General features: G+C 39.8%; 1 protein-coding gene across 7 annotated transcripts in view; it reads left to right on the top strand.

Moving 5' to 3' along the window:
• The window catches only part of col14a1a (collagen, type XIV, alpha 1a), a 91,183-nt gene that overhangs the window by 49,261 nt on the left and 20,713 nt on the right, over positions 1-21,209 (top strand). For all 7 annotated transcript variants that reach the window (XR_009789166.1, XM_061777725.1, XM_061777721.1 and 4 more), the window contains 11 exons: positions 2,291-2,430; positions 4,997-5,120; positions 11,236-11,379; positions 11,861-12,025; positions 12,107-12,145; positions 12,205-12,343; positions 13,895-14,037; positions 15,107-15,216; positions 17,341-17,499; positions 18,117-18,194; positions 18,905-18,991. Coding sequence is in view for 6 of the 7 variants with exons in the window: in XM_061777725.1 (XP_061633709.1) it covers positions 2,291-2,430; positions 4,997-5,120; positions 11,236-11,379; positions 11,861-12,025; positions 12,107-12,145; positions 12,205-12,343; positions 13,895-14,037; positions 15,107-15,216; positions 17,341-17,499; positions 18,117-18,194; positions 18,905-18,991 (1,328 nt within the window). In the remaining variant the exon portion in view is untranslated. The remainder of the gene's footprint in view (positions 1-2,290; positions 2,431-4,996; positions 5,121-11,235; positions 11,380-11,860; positions 12,026-12,106; positions 12,146-12,204; positions 12,344-13,894; positions 14,038-15,106; positions 15,217-17,340; positions 17,500-18,116; positions 18,195-18,904; positions 18,992-21,209) is intronic.

Below are 21,209 nucleotides of genomic sequence, written 5' to 3'. Positions count from 1 at the left end.
AAGATAGTTCACAGCCGATGGCGTGAAACATGTATCAAATATGATTTATCATATGAAGACATACATTCCCAAACAATCACATTTTGGAACTAGTGATAAGGATCAACTTCTTTCTGAAATCAGCTAAATTCTTATTCTTTTTTTTAGAATTGATGACTTCTTTAATTAGGCTGTGTTATGTGTTATTAAATTAATAAAATAAAATATATGATGTTATTAAAGATATATGATATTAAGAGGTGGATTAAGTGAGTTAAGTTAAGGCGGAGGCACCAAAGGCAAGGCCTGCCACTCTCTCACAGTAATATACCGTATAAGTGCTACTTTGATAAAGTTTTGCATCGCATCAGACCGAAAACAAATTTCCAAACTGATTGACTGAGGAAATAACACAATGCAAGAGAGATGTTTACATTATATTACTCAAAGCATCGAAAAATTCTTATCAATGTAGTGCACAGTCTTAAGTAGATGTGACAAAACTGTCAGCAAGAAAGCACTTTTTTTTTGTTTTTTTTTTGAAGCTCGCTAAATACTCCCAAACACAGTTTGACTTTTAACTCTTTTCCTTTTTACGAGACGCCCGAATGACCAAAACAGATTATTACCCAAAAAAATCTGTAAATTGCATTGTTATTTTTGATATATTTTGATTGTTGGAGGAGTTGTTGAACTGGGTGTTTTACATACATTTTTTTTTTTTTTTTTTTTTTTGTCAAGTCGCTGACTGAGGTGGAAACTTTACAAGCTGTAAGAATGCTGTTGTTTTTTTTTTTCTCCCTAAAGTCCCATCACATCCATTTCAACACTAAAGAAAAATATCCCTGAAAGGAGACAAAGAAGATTGAAAGGTGAGGACGAAAGGGAGACATTTTCACAGTATCCAACCGTCACCCAACCAAACGTTTCCGCCTCGCCTCGTTCCTGTCTGATAAGCTCAGCTAAGAGCCTGACCCGCAACACAAACTCCTCAGACATAATCCGACACGCCTGCTGAGACCTCTGTTGTAATTCGAGTCTACATTTCTGACCTTTGTCGCACTAATGCCTTAAGTCTGGACAAAACCACTTGAAGACAAATAGCCCATACTATGTTTATACTTTGGAAAATACAGACAGCAAAAACACAACTATTCGTGATTGAAATAAAAACCAAATAAGTGAGCCAGGTGAGAAGAGGTTGCGATGTCAGTTTTCCCAGGAGACAATGGGCTTTACCTACAAGTACAACGGAATATGAAAACTATGACGGCGAGAATGTGAAGAAAAGGATGAACAGGTTCTGGAAATGACAAAAGTGACTTTCATGCGGACCGGCTAACAAAAGCATCACAGTTCGAGCATGTAAAGCTCGAAAAGCGAAAAAACTCTGCACCTGACCTTTATCTCGACATTTCTGACACTGTACTTCTGACACTCTATAAAGTCGAAAAAGGGATTTGTTTCCTTAGAAACAGTAGAATAGATTTTTGGGAGGTTTATGTGTTATTGTGGTTCCAAGTAATTGGACCTTCATTTTCTTCACTCTTGGTGCAGCATTAGAAACTGAACAGAGAGGAAACACTTTTCTTTCTTATTTATTCAAAGCATAAAAACATCTTCACAGCAGCAAAGGTTGAATAATGTTGCAGCCAGGCATCCAAGGGCCTAAAAGCACAAAAGCAGAGGAAGTACGAATGCAGCGGTAATGTATTAGCAATTACAAAAGTAAAGCATAAAAGTTCAAATAAATATATCACTGCCGTGCTAATTATAGCAGTGACATATTTCTTTTTCTTTTTTTGGTCTGTTGTTTTTGTAAATTATCTCGAAACATGGCCTGCAGAAAAGACTATTGTATTTGTTAGTTTTTACTCCTATCAAAGGAGTGAACAGAAAAGAAAATCAGAAAATATCCAGAGCCATGTTGTTATTTTCCTTAGGTTGGGGACTTGTGCCAACATATGCAAGCTGTCTTTAAATTGATGGGTCTTCATCAGAAATGAACGTAGAGTACCCCATCATGAGAAATTACAAATGAAATGTATTTCCCTACTTTGTTAAAAAGCAAACGTTTACACAGCTTGGCAAGGCGCCGCTCTGGGCAAAGCCACAAATGCGTCGCAACTCCCGTTCCCGAGAGCGCGCTGGCCTCGCCGATTTCTCAACAGCTGGAATCGAGGGAGAAGATCCTTCAAGGATGTTGGAGAAATTAGGGTCAACGGACGCTAGAGAAACAGTTTGAAAGAAAAACTACGTTTGTCCATATCATGTATGTATCGTTATCTGCCGCATGTGTTCGTCTGTGAAGTATGCAAGGAGGCCAAGGCGGATCTGGCGTTCCTGGTTGATGGCTCTTGGTCCATTGGCGATGACAACTTCATGAAGATCACAAATTTCCTGTATAGTACCATTGGATCGCTGGATCAAATTGGGCCGGATGGCACCCAGGTGAGCTTCGTGACCCTCCCGTCACCTACAACGCGTCCTAAATACACCGGGAGAATTCTCGCTTTTGGTCGAGCGAATTTGACCTCATATGAACCGGATACAGTACAGTACAGTACAGTCATTATTTATTCAGTCATTAAGTTATTGAACAATCATTTTATAAGATAAATGCATAAAAATGAAGACTACAGTTCAACGAATCCATTTCAGGATTGACCGGTTAAATTCATGCAACAAATATGACAGGAGTCTCGATAATGTAAATGTTCGGTGGGCCGGATTAAGGAACAGCACAAAAAAAGTCTTACGGTATGTGGCTTTGCTTTTCGACCAGGGAATGATGCCACCCAAAGTATGCGTTGAGGTTCATAAAATATTCTTTCTTGCCTCGTGCACAAGTTATTGTCTGACAGTCGTCTTACAATAAATGGACGCACACTCACTTCCCCTGGAGTTTGCGATTCTGGGATGAGTAAAGGCTGGCTGCGACTCAATAGTAAATATGGTGCGTAACAGTACTGCCCTAAATTTAAACACACGTTCCCCCTCTGTCGTAAGCTATTTCATGACATGCAACTGCTTGCATGCCGCCTACATTCCTTTTTACATTTTTGTTTTGTTGTTTTCGGGAAATATGACAACTAATCAACTGCTCTTTCAGCTAGTTTCCCCTCTTTTTTTGTTGTCGTTTTTAAGATAATAGGTAGGTAGATAGATTGATAATAATTGGAGTTTGCCGTGAATAATTTTTCCTTTACAAATTTCCATCCTATGTACAATGTTGACGACATCAAATTCAGAGTGACTGTACTGCATATTTCCTTTCAAAAAGTTCAAACCATCTCACACTCTTGTCACAAACAAGCAATGCAACTTTTACAGTTTTTTTTTTTTTTTTTTTTTTTTAAACGAGTTGGTTTCTCAGTTTCTCCGTTGTGAAATTAGCATAACAACAGTCTGAATTCACAAAATTGGAAGAACGAGGGCAATTTACAAGGAATGAACATTGCAGCCCAAGAGAGTCTGTTTGTGTTGTTTCTGAAAAGCATTTAAGCATCTCCGCTTATTTGCTGCCACTTTGTTTTGTCCCCGAGAAGCCTACTTTCCGGCAAGTTCATTCCAAATGCATTACTCTTTAGAACAAATATCAAGTGATTGCAGCAGCCGTGCCTCGAGGCTATAGGACTACTGGAAAACACAATTATCTTGATCCTTAGCATAAAATCTACCAGGAGGAATACCTTGATTCATGTTGCCAGAGTGAAAGCTACAATCTCATCAGCCTCAGAGCGTTTCTTTTGTATCAGGTTCATCAATAATGCCAGGTTGCAGTAGACCCCACCGCACTCCGCAATGTCGCCAGTGCTCAGTTTCTTCATTTGTCACTCTGCAGAGGTGCTTTGCGAAACCCTTTTCTTTCATTTGTGCAGTACAGTATGTGCTGTGAAGCACTTTGCGACCCTTTCGGTGCCCTCTAACCCCGTGGCGGCGGGCTACCGACAGCAAAACACTGGCTCTAATGCGGAGAAACTCGCCAGTGAAAGTCGGCTGCTGTCGGCCACCTTGAGCCAACAACAGCAACATCAGCAGTCTGGAGGTCATCATTTAGTCCCTCTCTGCGTACGCCATTTTAGATTTTGCACATGATATAAATATGAAATATTTCAGTTATTCTCCGAAATATTTTCCTGTGTAAAGACCACCAGCTTGGTTCAGGGGGGAAAAAATTACATAATTGTTATACCTCATGATACTTTTTAATAGTCATTACTCACTTAAACAATGTTCACTTCCTGTGTGTCAATTTCAAATGGATTGAACAAATTAAAATGTTCTCAGTTTGGCGCAGTTTTAAAAATAAAGCTGGAAAGAAGCTTTTCTGGGTGATCATGAGAGGCAAATATTTTGGGAGATAAATCATATATTTTAGGTTTTATAGCACTTGCCAAATCAGCAACTCGGACTAAATTGTCCTTCTTTAGTCAAACGTGAAGGGAAAAAACAACCAAAAAAAAAACTGAAATACTGATTTAAAAAGGTGTTGCCGGGCAGGGTTGGTGGGCAGATCAACAAGGAGTGGTTGCCCACAGCGATCAAATTTGGCAGGTCCAAAACTATAAAGTGGTCATAATTAGAAAAATAATAATCAAAATGTAAAAAGCATTTTGACAGCATGGATCGCCTCACCCCACTTTTGAGTATGGGTCCTTCTGCATCCTTGCCACAGCCAGCTATGAAGTCTCCAAGATTGCCAATAATATTTTTTTCTCCACTCTTTTCATTATGTTTATAAAAAATGAATTGCGGACTGTAGATGGGAAATTCCAAACATGCTGCGGCTTGTTCCATACGCCAACTGAGAAGCGTTTTGGCTCACTTTCACATTTCCAAGCGTGAACAATAATTCAATGACCTTAAAGGTAGCGCTACCGAGAGCAAATAATAACAACACCACCATTTAATTTTGTTTACATTTAAAACTCTAGCACTGAATGGATATTTTGATGATTTTGTACTTTATAGTGTGTTTGGCGCACGTCTTATATGCATCAATTTCTTTGTCCAGGTGGCCATTTGTCAGTTCAGTGATGACGCTCGAACAGAGGTCCAGTTGAGTTCCCATGGCAACAAAGAAGCACTGCTGGAAGCGATTCAGAGAATCAGATACAAGGGAGGAAACACAAAGACAGGTCAGTACATCTTACAGGAGGCTCGCTGTTGATTCGCAGGGGGAAATTTCAGTAAGACGATTGCTTTAGAGCCGCGGTCTGCACGGACGACACGAGGTCCACCGGCAGCCGTTCCGGACCTTGAGTGCTACCGCAGGACGCTCAGCAGCAGATGGACTTTCCCCAGGGGTAATATTAGGTGAGATAGTTGTTGCCAAAGGCAAGGACCAACTGTCACGCTCAACTTTAAAGTTAGTTTTACTTTGCTTGGTAAAAAAAAAAGGAAATACATGTTTCAATTCAAATCCATCTCAAAAGGACATCTGCTGCTGTAATATAATCAAAACACCAGAAGAGCATTAATGCTAAGGAGTTCAAAAATAAACTTTTGTCCGTCAATTATTACACCATCAATTCAAATCTCTAGAAATGTGTGTAGGAATTGAAATGTCTTTCCGATTGGCTTCATTTCGAAGGATATTTGTTAAAACGCTCACACGCCCGGACCCAGGAGAGAGAGTCTGAGGGTGGGAATACTTAACAAGTAGTGTGGATTTTTGAATCTGTTGCAATATTCATCTGAGATTGTCCTGCTGTGATAATGAGCTCAAGGTGAACGTCGGAAACGTTGATGCGTTGACGAGGTTCTGCACAAAAGGCCGCTTGTTGGTTTGGATCAGTGACTGTTCAGAGAAAGTGTGTCCTTGTGCTTTTCTGCCAGCTTCAGAGCGGACCTCCTCATCATTTCTATACTCTTGTGCTTTTTCGCTCCACGTGATCCCCCCCCCCCCCCCACCCGCCCTGCTCACCCCGCCCCCTTTTCTCTCCTTTTGTACAACATGCTGACATTCGCTCTTCATTTGTTTTCCCTTTGGTTTTCATTCCCACCACTTTTGTTTTTTTTGTATTTGCTGTGCTCTGCTTTTAAACACTATAGCCAGGTTTCCATTAATCACTAGAACTAACTACTTAATTACTAACTTATTTTGTTATTTCCATGGTCAAGCGCAGGCACTTGCACAGACATTCTTAGGGGCAGGTGCTCAAGCCCAAAAAGGGCACCCATCGCCAAAATGATTCATGCATAAAGGAAAACAAAATAGTATTTGGGTTATGTATTTCTTTCTGTTAACACACTCTACACAGTCCGTAAAACAACTATTAACAAAGGCGGTAAAAGGAAGCTACAGTGGATATAAAAAAAATACACACCCATGTTCAAATATAAATATAATATAAAATACAAGATACAGTAAAAAAAAAAATGTCAACTATTAGTTAACCTATGCAACTCAATTGCAAAAAAAATAAATAAATAATAATAAGTAAAACGAAGTAAAAATAAACAACAGAGATAACGTGGTTGCACAAGTGCACACACCCTCTTATAAATGGGGATGTGCCTGTGTTCCCAATTAAGCAATCACATTCAAACTTAATCACTGGGAGTCACCACATAACTACCACCACTCAAAGTGCCTCTGATTAACAGCAAATAAATCTCAGTTGCTCTAGTGGGCTTTTCCTGACTTTTTTTTGTAGTCACAGTTTACAGCACAAGCCACAGTTCGCAGAGAGCTTCCGCAGCATCGGAGGTATCTCATTGTTCAAAAGTATTATTATATTTTTATAGTATTTTCTTCTCTTAATAACTCCAACCTTGCTGTGACCGGCCCTTCTTTTAGAATAAGTGTCACATAAAAGAAGAAACAAAACATTTAATCCTTTAATGCTGACTGAAACGAGGTCTCATGTGGTTCGGTGACATTACGAGACGTCACGCTTGATGAGGGTTCAGTTTTTCGGGTGACTTTTAGGACTATTTCTCCTGGAAAGTTTTACTTGATTTCCAACTTGTACGACGGTGGTTGGGGTGTTTTAATTTTGAAGTACGACTGTGTCGTTTGAAAATGCAAACAGATGTAAGTCTGCATTGAACTACCACACTACTCAAATTTAGCAGAACATTTACATCACACGTAATCTTTTTTGTCCCTTCCCTGCGTGTTACACTGTGATATTACATTTGTGTGTAGCTCTCAAAGCACTCTTCTCTCATTCAGTCCCCTCTTCTTTGTTCTCAATTGTTCCCTCCACAAGTTCAAGGCACAAATGTAATTATATAGTAATGTGCACCATCCATCCCAGAAAATTATCTTCTCATTGCCATGTCCTTATTTCAATTTGCCTTGACTTTGTCTAAACCTCCCTACTTTAAAGTTAATACCTTGGGCTCAAAGTTAAAATGCTCCATTTCTCATTGTCCAAAATGCAAACCTATTGCTTTTCACCCTCAAGCTCTCGGCGTAAATTATATTCAGACCACTCGCTGTGTTTACACTCTCCAAATCTTTAACTGAAAAACAGCTTTCTACCTCTTCGACCTTTTTCTTCTGGCAGCGGGGGGCAATTGGCTGCCAACGAGAAACAACCCCCCCGCAGTTTAAATGCTTTCCTATGTTGTCACAATAAATGACAAGTGAACTTTATCCCTCGATGTCTAGGGATGTTCAGACACACATTGTATGCTTTGAACACCAGTTATTTTTGTTCATAATCGCTTCATTATTTAACCTTGATTGGTTAAATTAAAGCACACGTGGGAACTTCCTGGCCACTTCAGCTCGTAAAGAGTTGAATAACTGCACCTTGTTAACTTTGGGGAGATGTGCGTTAAGTGTTCTGCGTCTCGAATCTTCAAACGCCGATGGATTGTCATATTGTACTCGAGTAATCCCCCTTAATCCTTGACGCTGCCTGGCTGCTCCGTACGTGAAGACGGAGAAGAATTTGTGTCAGTTGGTTACGCAGGCGTGTCAATGTTGCTGAATGGCTGACAGTATGGAGAGAGTGTCATTTGTAATTGTATTTAAGGGTTAGCAATAGAATAGAGAGAAGATCATTGTTCGTCAACCAATACAAATTTGTCTGGCTTTGACTGAACTTGACCCTTTGTGTACAGCATGTGTTATAAATTGACCAAAGCTAAAGGTAAACTAGGATCTCACTAAGGAAAAGGAACCATATATCACTGATGACTTCACCCCCCCCCCAAAAAAAAAGTGCCAAGTATGTCTATTCTTTGTTAGAAAGTGGCAAACAAACAAACGTAAGCTCCTTGGCAGAGGTAAAAATAACCTTCTACACGAGAGAACAAAGGTTTGTGAGGCGGCGAGGCTTTGCGGGCTAAAACAGGAGGAGATTATTTCAAGTATTTTTATCTTTCACATCCCCGCTGATGGTGAGACAAATGCTTTCATAAAAGGAGCCCAATCCGTGCTGACAGGGTTGCGGATCGCTGGTTCATTGAGCTACTGGACCACAATTCTCTGGCATATTTAAATATTTCGGTGTGATTGACTGCAACTGTGTCCTTTTTTGTTTTGTTTTTGTTGTTTCTCAAATGCTGTTTTCTTTCCGGACTCTTTTCATATACCACGGTTCCGCCTCCGAGTTCCTGGGCCTCCCGTCTCACTTCATGGCTGGCCGACTTCTGTAATTCCACTCCCGCCTTGCGTGATCCCTGGACAGGGCAGAAACATGCGTCACTGGCAGATTTCTGACAACACTACTCTTTGTAGGCCAACTGCGCTATCATTTGTCATTCCTGACAGACCTCTGGTTGTTCAAGACGTTTCACCTTTAATCGCCGTCACTGGTCACGTATGGGTTGTTGTTGTTAGGCGTGCCTGGAAAATAACCGACTGCTCGTTCAACTGCCTGCGGTAAACAATCATAGTTGTAACTTAATGATAAGTGCATTCCTCCTTCTAGATGAGGTACTGGTCTGTGGGTAGTTTTCTGTAGACGTCAATATTGACAGCCATATTTTTGCTCACAGAAACATTCAATAAATTGAAAGTCAAGTTGAAGAGCGGCACCTGCCTTGTGACTCAGCAGTAGCGCATGCAGCGGTCAAATCTTTTCTCCATTTCGAGCTTTGATCATCTTCTTCTCGTATGCACTGCTGGGTTTCTTTTTTTAGCCTTATTGTCAGCAGTGCTTTGAATTATCTTCTCCTGAGCACACGGGTCTACGCTATAAACACGACAGGAGATTGTTGTCACATGTCGAATATAGCCAGTCCTTGCCAGAAAGTCCTCGAGTTTTCCTGTCAGAATTTCAGCAGTTTTGGTCAATGGGTTTGCTTTTCGATATGTCACTGCTGTGCCCTATTTTCTCCATGAGACAATAACTCACCCCCCCCCCCCCCCCCCCCCTCCCCCATGATACATCTAATGCTGTAGAAAATCTTCTTCTCCTGATTATTCCCCCTCCTGATGCTTTGGAAGCTCTCAGTGGAGAGTTCCGTTTTGTTTTTTGTTTTTTTGTTTTTTTATTTGCTTTTGTTCTGCAAGATGCAACGAAAGACATTTATTTTGCAGGTGTGCACTGACTTGTCTGAATGGGTTTGAATGTGATTGGTCATTATTGTACACAGCCAAATTCCCCATTATCAGAGGGTTTGCACAGATCAACCACGTGAATTTATTGTATTTATTTTTTGTTTGAGTCTTTTTACTAAAATATTCCAATTAGCCTAACCTCCAATTACAAAAAAAATCTAATAAAAACAATAATAATACAGGAAAGGTTTCAACATTTGATCAGTGGTAGGTTGTCATTTGAACACTTAAGATTCAAGGTGTTCTCATTTTGCTCTGCCCTCGTACCCAACAATGAAATGCCAGCCCGATCGCTTTTAATGAGTCTCAAGGCTCTTGCCCATGTCAACCAGGCGTGTGCGTGTGAAAAAGCAAAACCTGCAAGCAAGCATCATCATCATCTCGGAGTGTTTTCCGCTTCGCACACGTTGACTTCGGAGGCTCGGTAGGCGGCGATATTTCGATATCGCAAACACGTTGACATTGAGATTTGCAACGTTAAGCTTTTTGCTTTTGTTTGACACAAAAAATGTAGTTGCTTGCTTTATAAAGGGCTGAATTCGAATTGATATTGAAATTCAAGTTGGGGGATGTGTCTGTCACTTTCAGCTTCTGGAGCCTGGAAAAAAATAATCATAATAATAAATAAGACACGAAAGAATAATTGTGGTGGTGTTGGATTGAGTCCATTCCAGCTCTGCCGCCATTAATAACCCAGACAAGACAGCGAAAACAGAAGAAGGATGTGAAAATAAAATCTTAATTGACGGGCGCACTTCTGAGGATAGATGACGGCGATTGGCCACGTCATTCTAAAAAGGTCAAGTGCAGCGTCGCAAACTATAAACACTAATGTGAATGGATAAGTGAGAAGCTCCAACATATTGTGCGGTGGTGATAATGAACTGATCAATCGCGGCTACAGGACAGATTAATGATCAGTGTCGCTTGCCATTAACCGCCACTTTATGGCGACTAGATTGACATTGAATAACAATAAACAAAAGGCCTTTTGTGTTACAGATGTATGTATTCACAATGGTTCCTTGCAGAGGTTAGTTAGTTGTTTGGTAACAAAAACAATATTAATTAATATTTAGACGCTCAAATCCCACATGATTGAAAAATTGCATTTTTGCATCGTCTCATGAATACAGTTTTTATGTTTTGTCTTATGGGAGGGTCTTTTAACCTACCCAAGATGCCCGCATGCATTTTATTGACTGATTAAATCCATTCAAGTTTACCGTGAATCACCTTTTTTAAAAGTTCATCAACTTTCAACCTTTGTGACATTTCTGTCTCCTGGTTACTCTTATCTGTAAACATTAGGAGCTCATTTAAATTCACTTATTCTAAATGCTAATGGGGATGCTGCCCTTAGCTTGGCTGGCTGCAGAGTTTTCTAGGTCTCTCATTTACATGCATAAGTTTTGGCCTTCATAGTGTATTTCATTTGTGTGCATTGAATGAAAGTGTTTTTTTTTTTTTTTTAAATTGTGACTATATTACAATGGCAGGGCGATTCAAGCACATTGATCAAACGTTTTAGTTCACTTATATAATGTTCTCCTACACTGTGTAATTAACAGCAGTTTATAACAAGTGCTGACTTCTAAGATGTGCGCACATGATTTAGTCATGTAAGGCAGGTAAACGAATATGGATGAGCATGGTGAAATGGACATTTTTGTTACTATCAGTATTAATTTCGATTCTTGTTGTTGTTTTTTTTTTGTTTTTTAAATCAGGTCGAGCCATTAAGCATGTGAAGGAGTCAATTTTCAAATCTGATGTGGGAGCCAGGAGGGGAGTACCCAAAGTTCTGGTTGTCCTCACTGACGGCCGTTCGCAGGATGATGTCAATAAAGTGTCCAAGGAAATGCAGATGGAGGGTTTGTAGCCTGTTACACATCCAGAGAAAGTAACTAGGGGTGGGACAACAATAGCATTGCAATATTTTGCAAACACTAATTGGCAAAGCAATCACGATAAATGATTATGTGATGAAGATAGACGGAAAAAGACTGTTAATATGTCATTGTTAAAAGCAACACATGCATCAGTTACTGGGCATGCTTGGCAGCAGAAATCTGAGCGCTCGTGATACTAAACAAAACACTTTTGTCCCACCCCAAAAAGTAACTGTTTGCTTGTACTGGGGATACGAACGGCATTTGCTGGAGTTCTTGTGTTTGTTGTGCGTTTCTATCTACAACAAGTCAGAATCCAAAGTATGTAGATAATTCTTTGCATAGGCGTGGTTTTGTTGACTTTCAATTCATGTATGGCATCTACAGAAGCTTATTGTCCACAATCAGAATCTTCAGCCTGGTGAGAAAACCATCAGTCTCATTTATTGAACATCGTTCCCAGGCTACATCATTTTTGCAATCGGGTTCGCGGATGCAGATTACGGGGAACTCGTCAACATTGCCAGCAAGCCTAGCGACAGACACGTCTTCTTCGTAGACGATTTGGATGCTGTGAAGAAAATCGAGGAGCACCTCATTACCTTCGTCTGCGAGGCAGCCACTGCCAGTAAGTAAGCCCATATTGAAAACATAAGAGAAGTGCAGTAAGTGTAACGATCTAACTAACTCACTCGTTTCTCACATTCAGCTTGTCCGTCAATTCTGATGAGTGGAAACAGCATGGCAGGTAAGAGGTTAAATGAAGAGGGACTGATTGAGGCTGTGATGAGGATTTGTCTCCTGCAGGTTTTCAAATGATGGAGAAGTTTGGTTTGGTGGAGAAGGAGTACAGCAACATATCTGGAGTTTCTCTGGAGCCGGGCTCGTTCAACAGCTTCCCCTGTTACAGGTTGCACCGTGACGCTCTGCTGTCGCAGCCCACCAAGTGAGTGAGGAGAGGGGGAGGGGGGAGGAGAAATTCAAAAAGAAGCACTTTTGCTTTGGATGACAAGTCTTCCCAAATTTCAAGTTTGCTTGCATTCTCTTGTGGCCTTTGTAATTGGGAGGGGAAAAAAAAAATATATATATATATATATAGCGGTCAGGATTGCTATGAATTGGACTTCATTGGTCAACTTACAGCATTTTTTTTTTCTATTTGAAACAAACTGAAATCACCAGGGTATTTTTATAGTTCCCCCCCCCCCCCCAAAAAAAAATAAACACTCAATGTCATCAGCAAGTGGTTCAGGTTCACCTTGTGTTGTACTGCTATTGTTTTGACCAATCAGACATAGTAGAAGAGGACCAGTTTAAGTCTTTTAAATCAGATTGTTATACGGACATAAAAACTGACTTATTTTATTCTTGGTTTACTTTTAAAAGATTCCTTTGGGTGAGGTTTTAAAGGGCTTTTTGTGCAAACACTGTGTAGGTAAACCAACACTAACAGTTAATGAGGGGCTCAGTTGTTGTTGTTGTTGTTTTTTTTTTTGCTTTCACACTGCTGGTTTATTTGAAAGAGGAATCAATTCTTTTCTTTTTTTGATTTTTTTTTTGGGGTCCAATTCAGATCTGACTCGATTGGAAGCGTAGTCAATGCAATGAAAAGAAACAACGTGACTCTCGAGGGCTTTGTGTTCACAATGTATAAGCAATGCGCTACATAGACTTAAAGCAAACTCAATGTTTGGATTGTTTCGCCGGCGTCTGAGAGTGTTGAAAATGTTTCGATATATGCAAATATGCTGAATGAATAACTATACATTCAGCTGTTCTTGATATTAGCATTTCACAATGTGAAAACATGCGCACAGGTTGTGCCAAATGGAATAGAACGTGTTCCAAGTATCCATTTTATATAATATGTAATATAAGTGAAAATACAATATACAAATTCCACAAAATAATAAATCCTGCCCACAAGTTTTGTAACTGTGAAATAAATGTGAAAAATTTGAAAACTGTAGGTTCAGATTTCAAGGGCTAATGTAAACAAAGCTAAGGCAAAGACGTATGTAGTTACTGTACAATAAATTAAACTAGATGCGCTTAAAATGTAGCGGAAACCTTCAAGCGCAAACCAAAGTATTCTGTCTGTGCTGTTGTCGGAGTTTTTCGTCAGCCAGCTTTAAATGTAGCCTCCTTAACTGGGAGCGTTCAGTTTTTCAAAAGTGGCATTGACAAGAGTGCTGCAAAGTAGAAGCTGAAATCTTTTGAACCTCAAGTGCTCAGAGGTGCCCTCCCCCCCTCAAAGAAAAAAGAAAAAGAAACAAAGTTTGATTCTCTGATGAAAAGAAGGTGCCACTATGAGACAGTTGGAGGCAGCCAAACACTTCGGAAAAGCTCTCAGCCAAGCAGCCAAGAGACTTGGAAAAGACGCTTAGTGGGTGCATGCCTTTAGGGCACAGTTAACTCATTTTCTGTGTTTTGTGAACGTGTGTGTGTGTGTGTGTGTGTGTGTGTGTGTCTGCCCGCTCTTGCATGTGTGTACCAGGTACCTTCATCCTGTAGGTTTACCATCTGACTACACCATCTCTATGATGATCCGCCTTCTTCCCGAGACTCCACAGGAGCCCTTTGCATTGTGGGAAATCCTCGATAAGGACACCGAGCCATTGGTGGGACTCATCTTGGACTGTGGGTTTATTTCAACCTATGTTGCTTCTTCGACTTGTCATTGTCTCAATCTGCGGATTTGTGGTCACTGCTGCAGTTTCGGCATCGCAAGATTAATCCTGCACGACGCTGCAGTTTTAGTAACGGAGCCTGGAGAAATTGGTTTGATTAGAACAGAGAAGTGAAATGAACTCACCCAGCAACTTTTCATTTGACAAAGACGTTGCGTACTTGGGGTCACATTCTGATCATTTTGGGACAACACAATGGTGCATGGATGATGATAACAGTCACGTTCTACTAAATGTTGACGTCACAGGTGCTGAACTGTATGAGGTGTGCGAGTCTCCCCGTCCATCGGCGTCACCACGAAACTTCGAGGAAGCAGCAGCAGCTTCCAAACAAAATAAAGAAAATGTATTTTGTGAACATACTGAGCTAACCTTCGCTATGTTAAGGGCAAAAGAAATAAATAATTACTTCCTACAGTGAGCTGTGAGACCGTCTGGGGAGAGTGAACAAGTCTCACTTTGTTAATAAGGATGGATATCAAAAAGGGATTTCCACACAAAGGTTGTAAGCGAACTTGTTTATTGGAATCAGCTCTCTGTATGATGCAGTGTAGTTTTACACCACTACAAAGTACTACACTGTTCCAATGCTGTTTAAACCCTGCCACAAATAGCAAAAATGCACAAGTAATGGTGCCCCCCCCCCACATAAAAATAGTTCCCCCCCCCCCCCCCCCTTATAGATGCCACAAATGGCAGCAAAGCCCTATTTTCGATTAGACAAGGCTATGGCCTGACTAAATAAAGTGGCTCCGCCCACATAAACATAATTCCCTGGCACAAGAAGGCATCAAAGCAATATTTTTATACTTGTACAAAGCTGCGAGTTTTCCAGGAAATAACAGAGCGTCGGTTCACCCCCCAAAAAAAGCAAATGGGGGTGTTGAAAATGTGTAGGAGTTCACTCTACCACAATAATCAACATATTGCTAAATGCATGTGTCTGTAAGATGATACATTATTATTATTATTATTATTATTATTATGGTTTAATCTTCATCTCTACTACTCTCCCAAAGGCTCCGGGAAGAGTTTGACGTTCTTCAACTATGACTACAAAGGAGACTTTCAGACTGTCACCTTTCAAGGAACTCAAATAAGAAAAGTTTTCCATGGCAGTTTCCACAAGGTTAGTGTTTCTACTGTAAATGAATTATTGATGGTGTTTAAAAAAAAAAATACAAAAATTTAAAAATCTTTTAAGTATCCATTAAAAAAAGAAAAACTTTCACATCTTTATTCCATCCTGATATTTCAGAGTGTCTCATTGTGATTTCCAAGTTGTCATTTTAACAGCACCGGCAAAGTATTTTCAACGTCTATTCAAATCTGCTACAAACAAAACACATACAGACGGGAAAAAAAAAAAAAAGAGGCAGGGAGAAGACTCGTGCTTAAAATAAAGAAAATGTGGATGGATTTATTTTTATTTTAACACAAAAGATGGATCCAGCGAAAAGTGAATTGTCAAATGCACATTTAATAATAGTTAATAGCCTCACCGAAACATACAGTATGATGACGTATGAAAGGATGAAGTTGTGCAGTATCGATTGTGGAACTATACACATATACCAAATGTAATCGGTATAATAGGTTTGAGCTTGTTGTGTAGTATCCACTTAACTTTTCCAACCAACATATTACAATCCCTAAGTAATACCTTGCAATAAAATTTTTTTTTTAAAAGTGAGCCGGGCGCTGCAGAATTGTTATATTTGCCTTGTTACAGTCAGTAACAATATCTAATAGTGATAGTCAGATTTTTGTGATTATCAGTTTGCAGATACTATATATCTTATCATTAATGTCCATCGGCCAAAAAAAAAAAATTGGCTGCTTCGTAGTACAAAATGGATGTTAATCAACCTGGTGGTTCATCCACATCATGGACAACATTATCAAGTAAAATGAGATTTGCTGAAAAATAATTTCTTTGTCCATGAATCTGCCTTAATTTGTGATATTTCAGTATTTGGTCTTCCAAGCTCAATATTAGTTAAATTATACAAGGTTACAACTTGAATTTAACTAACTAGATGCCCGCGTTTTTGCAGTGACTTGCATGACCGATTACGCATAAATCCATCTTTTTCAGCTTTAGGCAACGAGTGAAGAGACTCGAGAATGTTTGACTAATTTGTCATTAAAAGGTGTTTTTTTTTTTTCTCAGAGACTCTCACGGTGTAGAATTTATTTTGGTTATGATTTTTTACATTGTATGGAATGCCAGTGGCTCGTCTGTGAGGAATTGAGCTTTGTGGGCGGAAGGTCACAGTTTGAGTCCTGCTGTGGACAAAAAGAAATGACATGGTCTGCTCCTCTGTGTGGTGTGCAACAAAAATTTAGAAAGACTTGAAATTAAATGTACCATCGAGGAGTCCAAATGAATATAATACATTTAAAAAATGATTTGCTTGTTAAATCCTCCAGACTCCTGAACAACATAAATTTGTTCTGGTGTGACATCAACCCTGAAAAAAAAAAAAAAAAGGCTTCACAATAAACTGCATATATTTCAAAAAAACTTATTTCAGATAAACTTTGTAGCTTTTTGCGCAGATAATGTTTCCTTTTTTTCCCCCTGTTTGGTGTTTGTTTAGCTGTGTTTGTGCTCTTTGATGATAACAATCACTTGATAACTCTGCGTTATGGATTCTCGCTCTCTCAGTACAACAGAGTTAATACATTTTGCCCGTTCCCTCCCCTAAATGATATGTGCAATATGACTGATAATGCATCAGTCTCAGCAGAAGAAGCAAAAGCAATTTGTCTCATGTCTAGAAAATGAGAAGTCAGACAAAAACAAACGAGGTGCCTTATAAACACCAAATGATGCCGTTGATATTTGAGACCGAATAATCACAAAACACAAACATTTTTTACTTTTCTCTTTTATTTATTTTATTTCAACCCCCGATTTAAACTTTTATGTAATCATAGTTACTTATTTTCAACCCGCAGTCTTGTGGTGAATGTCAGCAGGATCAACATGACCAAAAATTTTAACATCAAACCACCAAAAAGAGTTTGTTGCTATCAAATTCACGTTTTATTCATCAATTGATGAAAAATATGTAAAAAAGCTAAAAAAAAAAATTTAAAAAAAAGAAATCATTTTGTTGGGTAGTTGAATTTGTTGTTTACTTTTGTAAGTTTCATCTCTTAGCAATTGCTAAAATGACTGGATTGTTTTTTGTACTGTCCTATTTTGATGCCCGGCCTAATATATTGAATGGTCCTCTCTGTTTAGCTGCATGTAACCATCAGTAAGACGGCAGTGACGGTGGTGTTGGACTGCGCCCTTGTCGGCGAAAAAGCCATCAGTGCAGCCGGGAACATCACCACGGATGGCGTGGAGATCCTGGGTCGCACCGTGCGGTCTCGAGGCAGACGGGACAGTTCTGCTCCGGTCAGTATGAGGTCCTGGGTGACCTACTTGACTTCCACTGACAAGACATGACAGTAAATACGAAAATGTTTGTAACTTCTCTGACAATGATTAGCAAGTTATAGCATGAAAGCATCCGCAAAAGCTTCTGAAGGATTTGAAACATGGAAGTCGACGCAAATGATTTGCTTTCGCGGGCCACATAATATGATATGACGGGCCACATGTGGCCCCCGGGCCTTGTGTTTGACACCTGCGGTTAAACAGAACGTAATGAAAAATACGTTTATAGTGCAGAAAAAAATACAAACAGTGCAGTGATACAATGAAGTGCGTGCGCGCGTATAAAAGTGTAGACGTAGAACGAGTGCATTAATTGCCGTGTTCGACACGTCAAGTCTCACAGGTAACGCTGAAGGGCGTGGGCGGTGACAACCTGAGTGCTGCTTGGAACATGCCGAGCAACAGCATTTCTCGAATAGGTGAAGGAGGACAAGTGGACTTTTTATCCACTTAACATAATAACCCTTAGCTGTCCCCTATGCTCACATGACATCGCTTCAAGATGTCTGGATGTCTCTGAGGCCATAAAAGCCTGACCACGCTGAGTATAGCGTTACGTGTGTGTGTGTTTTCAGTTTCAGCTCCAGATGTTTGATATCATCTGCAGTACATCGTGGGCAAGCAGGGATAAGTGTTGTGAACTGCCAGCTTTGGTAAGAACACACGCACACAAACACACACACACACACACACACTCTAGTCATCGCTGAATGGGCAGTCATTTGGTGGATGTCAGAGGCTCAAATTGTCAGAGCCGTAATTGCGCTTGCGATCAATTTGAGTGACGATAAAGCCACAATGACCAAAATAAAATTAGATCCAAATGACTCGGAACCAGTTTGAATGGCGATGATCGTTGGCGAAGCTGCACCGGCGTGTAACAGCACCTGCGCTAATTTCATTTATAAAATCGAATTACAGGCAATGAGCGCCTCGAGGATATACTGTATGTTGTGTCCATTCAGCATTATGTTCTCATGTGCACACGCGACGGAGGTACTAGTTGCACAATCCAATACAGAATGAATCAAAATCACATATTATGCAAGGTAGTGTCAGTTTGTTGCGTAATTGCTCAAGTCGTTTTCAGAAAAGAAATAGCAATGCGCTTGCTGAAAAGAGTTGTATTTTTTTCTGTGTCTGTGGAGATTGTCAGTCATCCAGGTCGGGGTAATCCACAAAAGCTTAATTGAGGCCACTGGATTCTGATGAAATGACTTTCAGGCTAATGACTTTTACACGGATAAACATTAGAAAAATAACAACTGAGAAATATATTTTGTTTTTCATGATAAAATATGTAATATATGGGCTATATCTACAGTATAATCCTAATGTGTTTACGGGTGTGTTGATGTTGTAGCGAGTTGAGGAGGAGTGCCCGTCGATGCCTCGCGCCTGCAGCTGTTTCCAAGACAGCAAGGGACCCCCAGGACCTCCCGGACCTCCTGTGAGTCCCTGTTGTTTGTTGTTTCTGCGATTCAGAATTAAGTTTGACTAAAAAGGTCTTGTTGGTCAACTTTGATTTGTTCCTTCTCGCTCTCTTCTTATTTATTTTTCCTCCGCCCATTTGTTCTTGGATCCTAAATTCCCAGGAGCTATTCACTCATTTGCTTATCTAATCAAAAAGTTAGAAACTGAAATTTTGCTTGATTGCAATCTACACGACACTACACATTTCCTTTCAATTTTTTAATGGTTTGCCTTCTGAACATTGATGAAGTCGATTTGCTTGAAATGAATTCAAGACCACACATACTAAGTAACACCTAAATTCGCTGATGGCTTCTTGTCCTGATTCCCATTTTTCAATTACTCTTGTCTCTGTTTATCTCCCCGTTCAGTCTTTCTTTTGGCCATATGTCCTGCTTTTTTCTGCGATTCACTTCCGACTCTCTGAACTACCAATCATTGTGTTGGCACCCCCTCGTTTGAGAGAGTAATGAAATGGTGATTCTGTTCATCACAGACGATTACGATCCGCCACAATTTTCATCCCTGTGCAACCAAGTCAGGTCCACTTTTTCATTTGAGGAATCCACAGCCACATGCCACCGTCTTTCTAATTTTCTTTAATTATGGCTCACTTAAGAAGCCTGTAGTGCGAGAATACTGCAGTTCAGCAACAAACAGCCAATGTATATGTTAATGCGCAATTTCTACTGTTTGGTTATCCTCCCCTCGCCTCTTTTTGTGTGTGAATTTTCCTTTCACTTTCCTTCTTCAACTACCAGCAGCACGGCACTCAGCTGCGATGCTGTCTTTGTGGCCATCCGATTATTTTCTTTTACATCCTCTTGATCCCAACACTGACTCTCTTTTTTCCCTTTTACTTTATGTCTCCTTTTTTTTTTTTGCCCCGCAGCTTTGAATGGACTACTTAAATCACAATGTAACGGCGGAATGTGGCCGTCAGTGAATGCCATGATGGGATCAATATTTTCAGTGCTACAACAGCACACCAGCCACCGTGCTGTAATGTTTGTCTACCATGTACCTATCCTTATAAAAACACATTATATTGATTTTTTTTTTTCATGATAAACGCTTATCTGAGATGATTACAAGGTTGGAGTTTGTAAGTGCTAAGTAATTGTGTAAATAGGTAGCGTGCAACAAATAGAATGTGCTTTCAGTTAGCTTAATGTTAAAACACTATGCAAGATTCCATTGACAAGCTAACATTTAGCATCAATAGTTAGGGGTTTAAGAAGCGACGGATATCTGAAAACAATTCGTGGATCAACAAATGATAATATAACAATACTCACAGGCATATATTCCTCTGAGTCGCATAGTAGAAGGACTATTCCTCTTCTTTTGTGTCTGCACAACTGAATTATACTCCCTCCTGGTGGCCAAGACGGCTAACACCAGAAGGAGCAGCACAATGAATTGAATTGAAGCATTAAATGCTAACAGCAAACTTTGTTTTGGAATGTCTTTATCCTTGCCAGAGCTGTCCAAAAAGCCAACATTTCAAAATTGAACCACGTTTGCCTTCTTCGCATTACATTAGTAGTAGACATCAGTATTTGATCATTGAAAGCCCATCAATAATCCAAATTGAATCTTAATTGTTTTCAAGAGTTCATTCAAATCAATCAAGAAATTAAATAATATGTCCTATTTAGTTTTCTGACTTTAACAGTGCAATAATCAAGATGCACCCCGCTTGTCACTCGCATACAAACAAATGCTGTGAAATGTAAACAAATATCACTCACACACTGTTGCAAAGATTGTGTTGCTCAGTAAATAGACACTATTAATGTCAAAACATGTTGCAGTCCAAAGGATGACTATAAATCTACAGTTGGAAGGTGTTTTTACAACAGGAAGTAATGTCTTCCAAGTAGAATAATTTATAGCTTCTGGGCCAAGCTGGAGCTACAGTCTGACAACAGTTTGTTGGACTGAGACTTAACTTGTGGATACAATTCAATAGTAAGAACATTAAAACGACACTTTTGCTGAGTTATTGAGAACGCACAGCTTAAATTAGATCATGGTTGGAATTAAGCATGGTACCCAGGGCCACTGTATTTATTGCCCATGTTGCAGAAAGGAGTCATTCAAGTTGGCTGATGTAACAATTCTTGTGAAATCGAGAACACACTCACATACTGCGTTGTTTGTGTGCTTGTGCATGTTTTAAATGCTAGCAA

Source organism: Phyllopteryx taeniolatus, chromosome 6 (assembly GCF_024500385.1).
Source record: "Phyllopteryx taeniolatus isolate TA_2022b chromosome 6, UOR_Ptae_1.2, whole genome shotgun sequence".
In the NCBI taxonomy this organism is placed as follows: domain Eukaryota; kingdom Metazoa; phylum Chordata; class Actinopteri; order Syngnathiformes; family Syngnathidae; genus Phyllopteryx; species Phyllopteryx taeniolatus.
The sequence above is the reverse complement of the archived record's forward strand: the minus strand, read 5'-3'. Positions and strand labels throughout refer to the sequence as shown.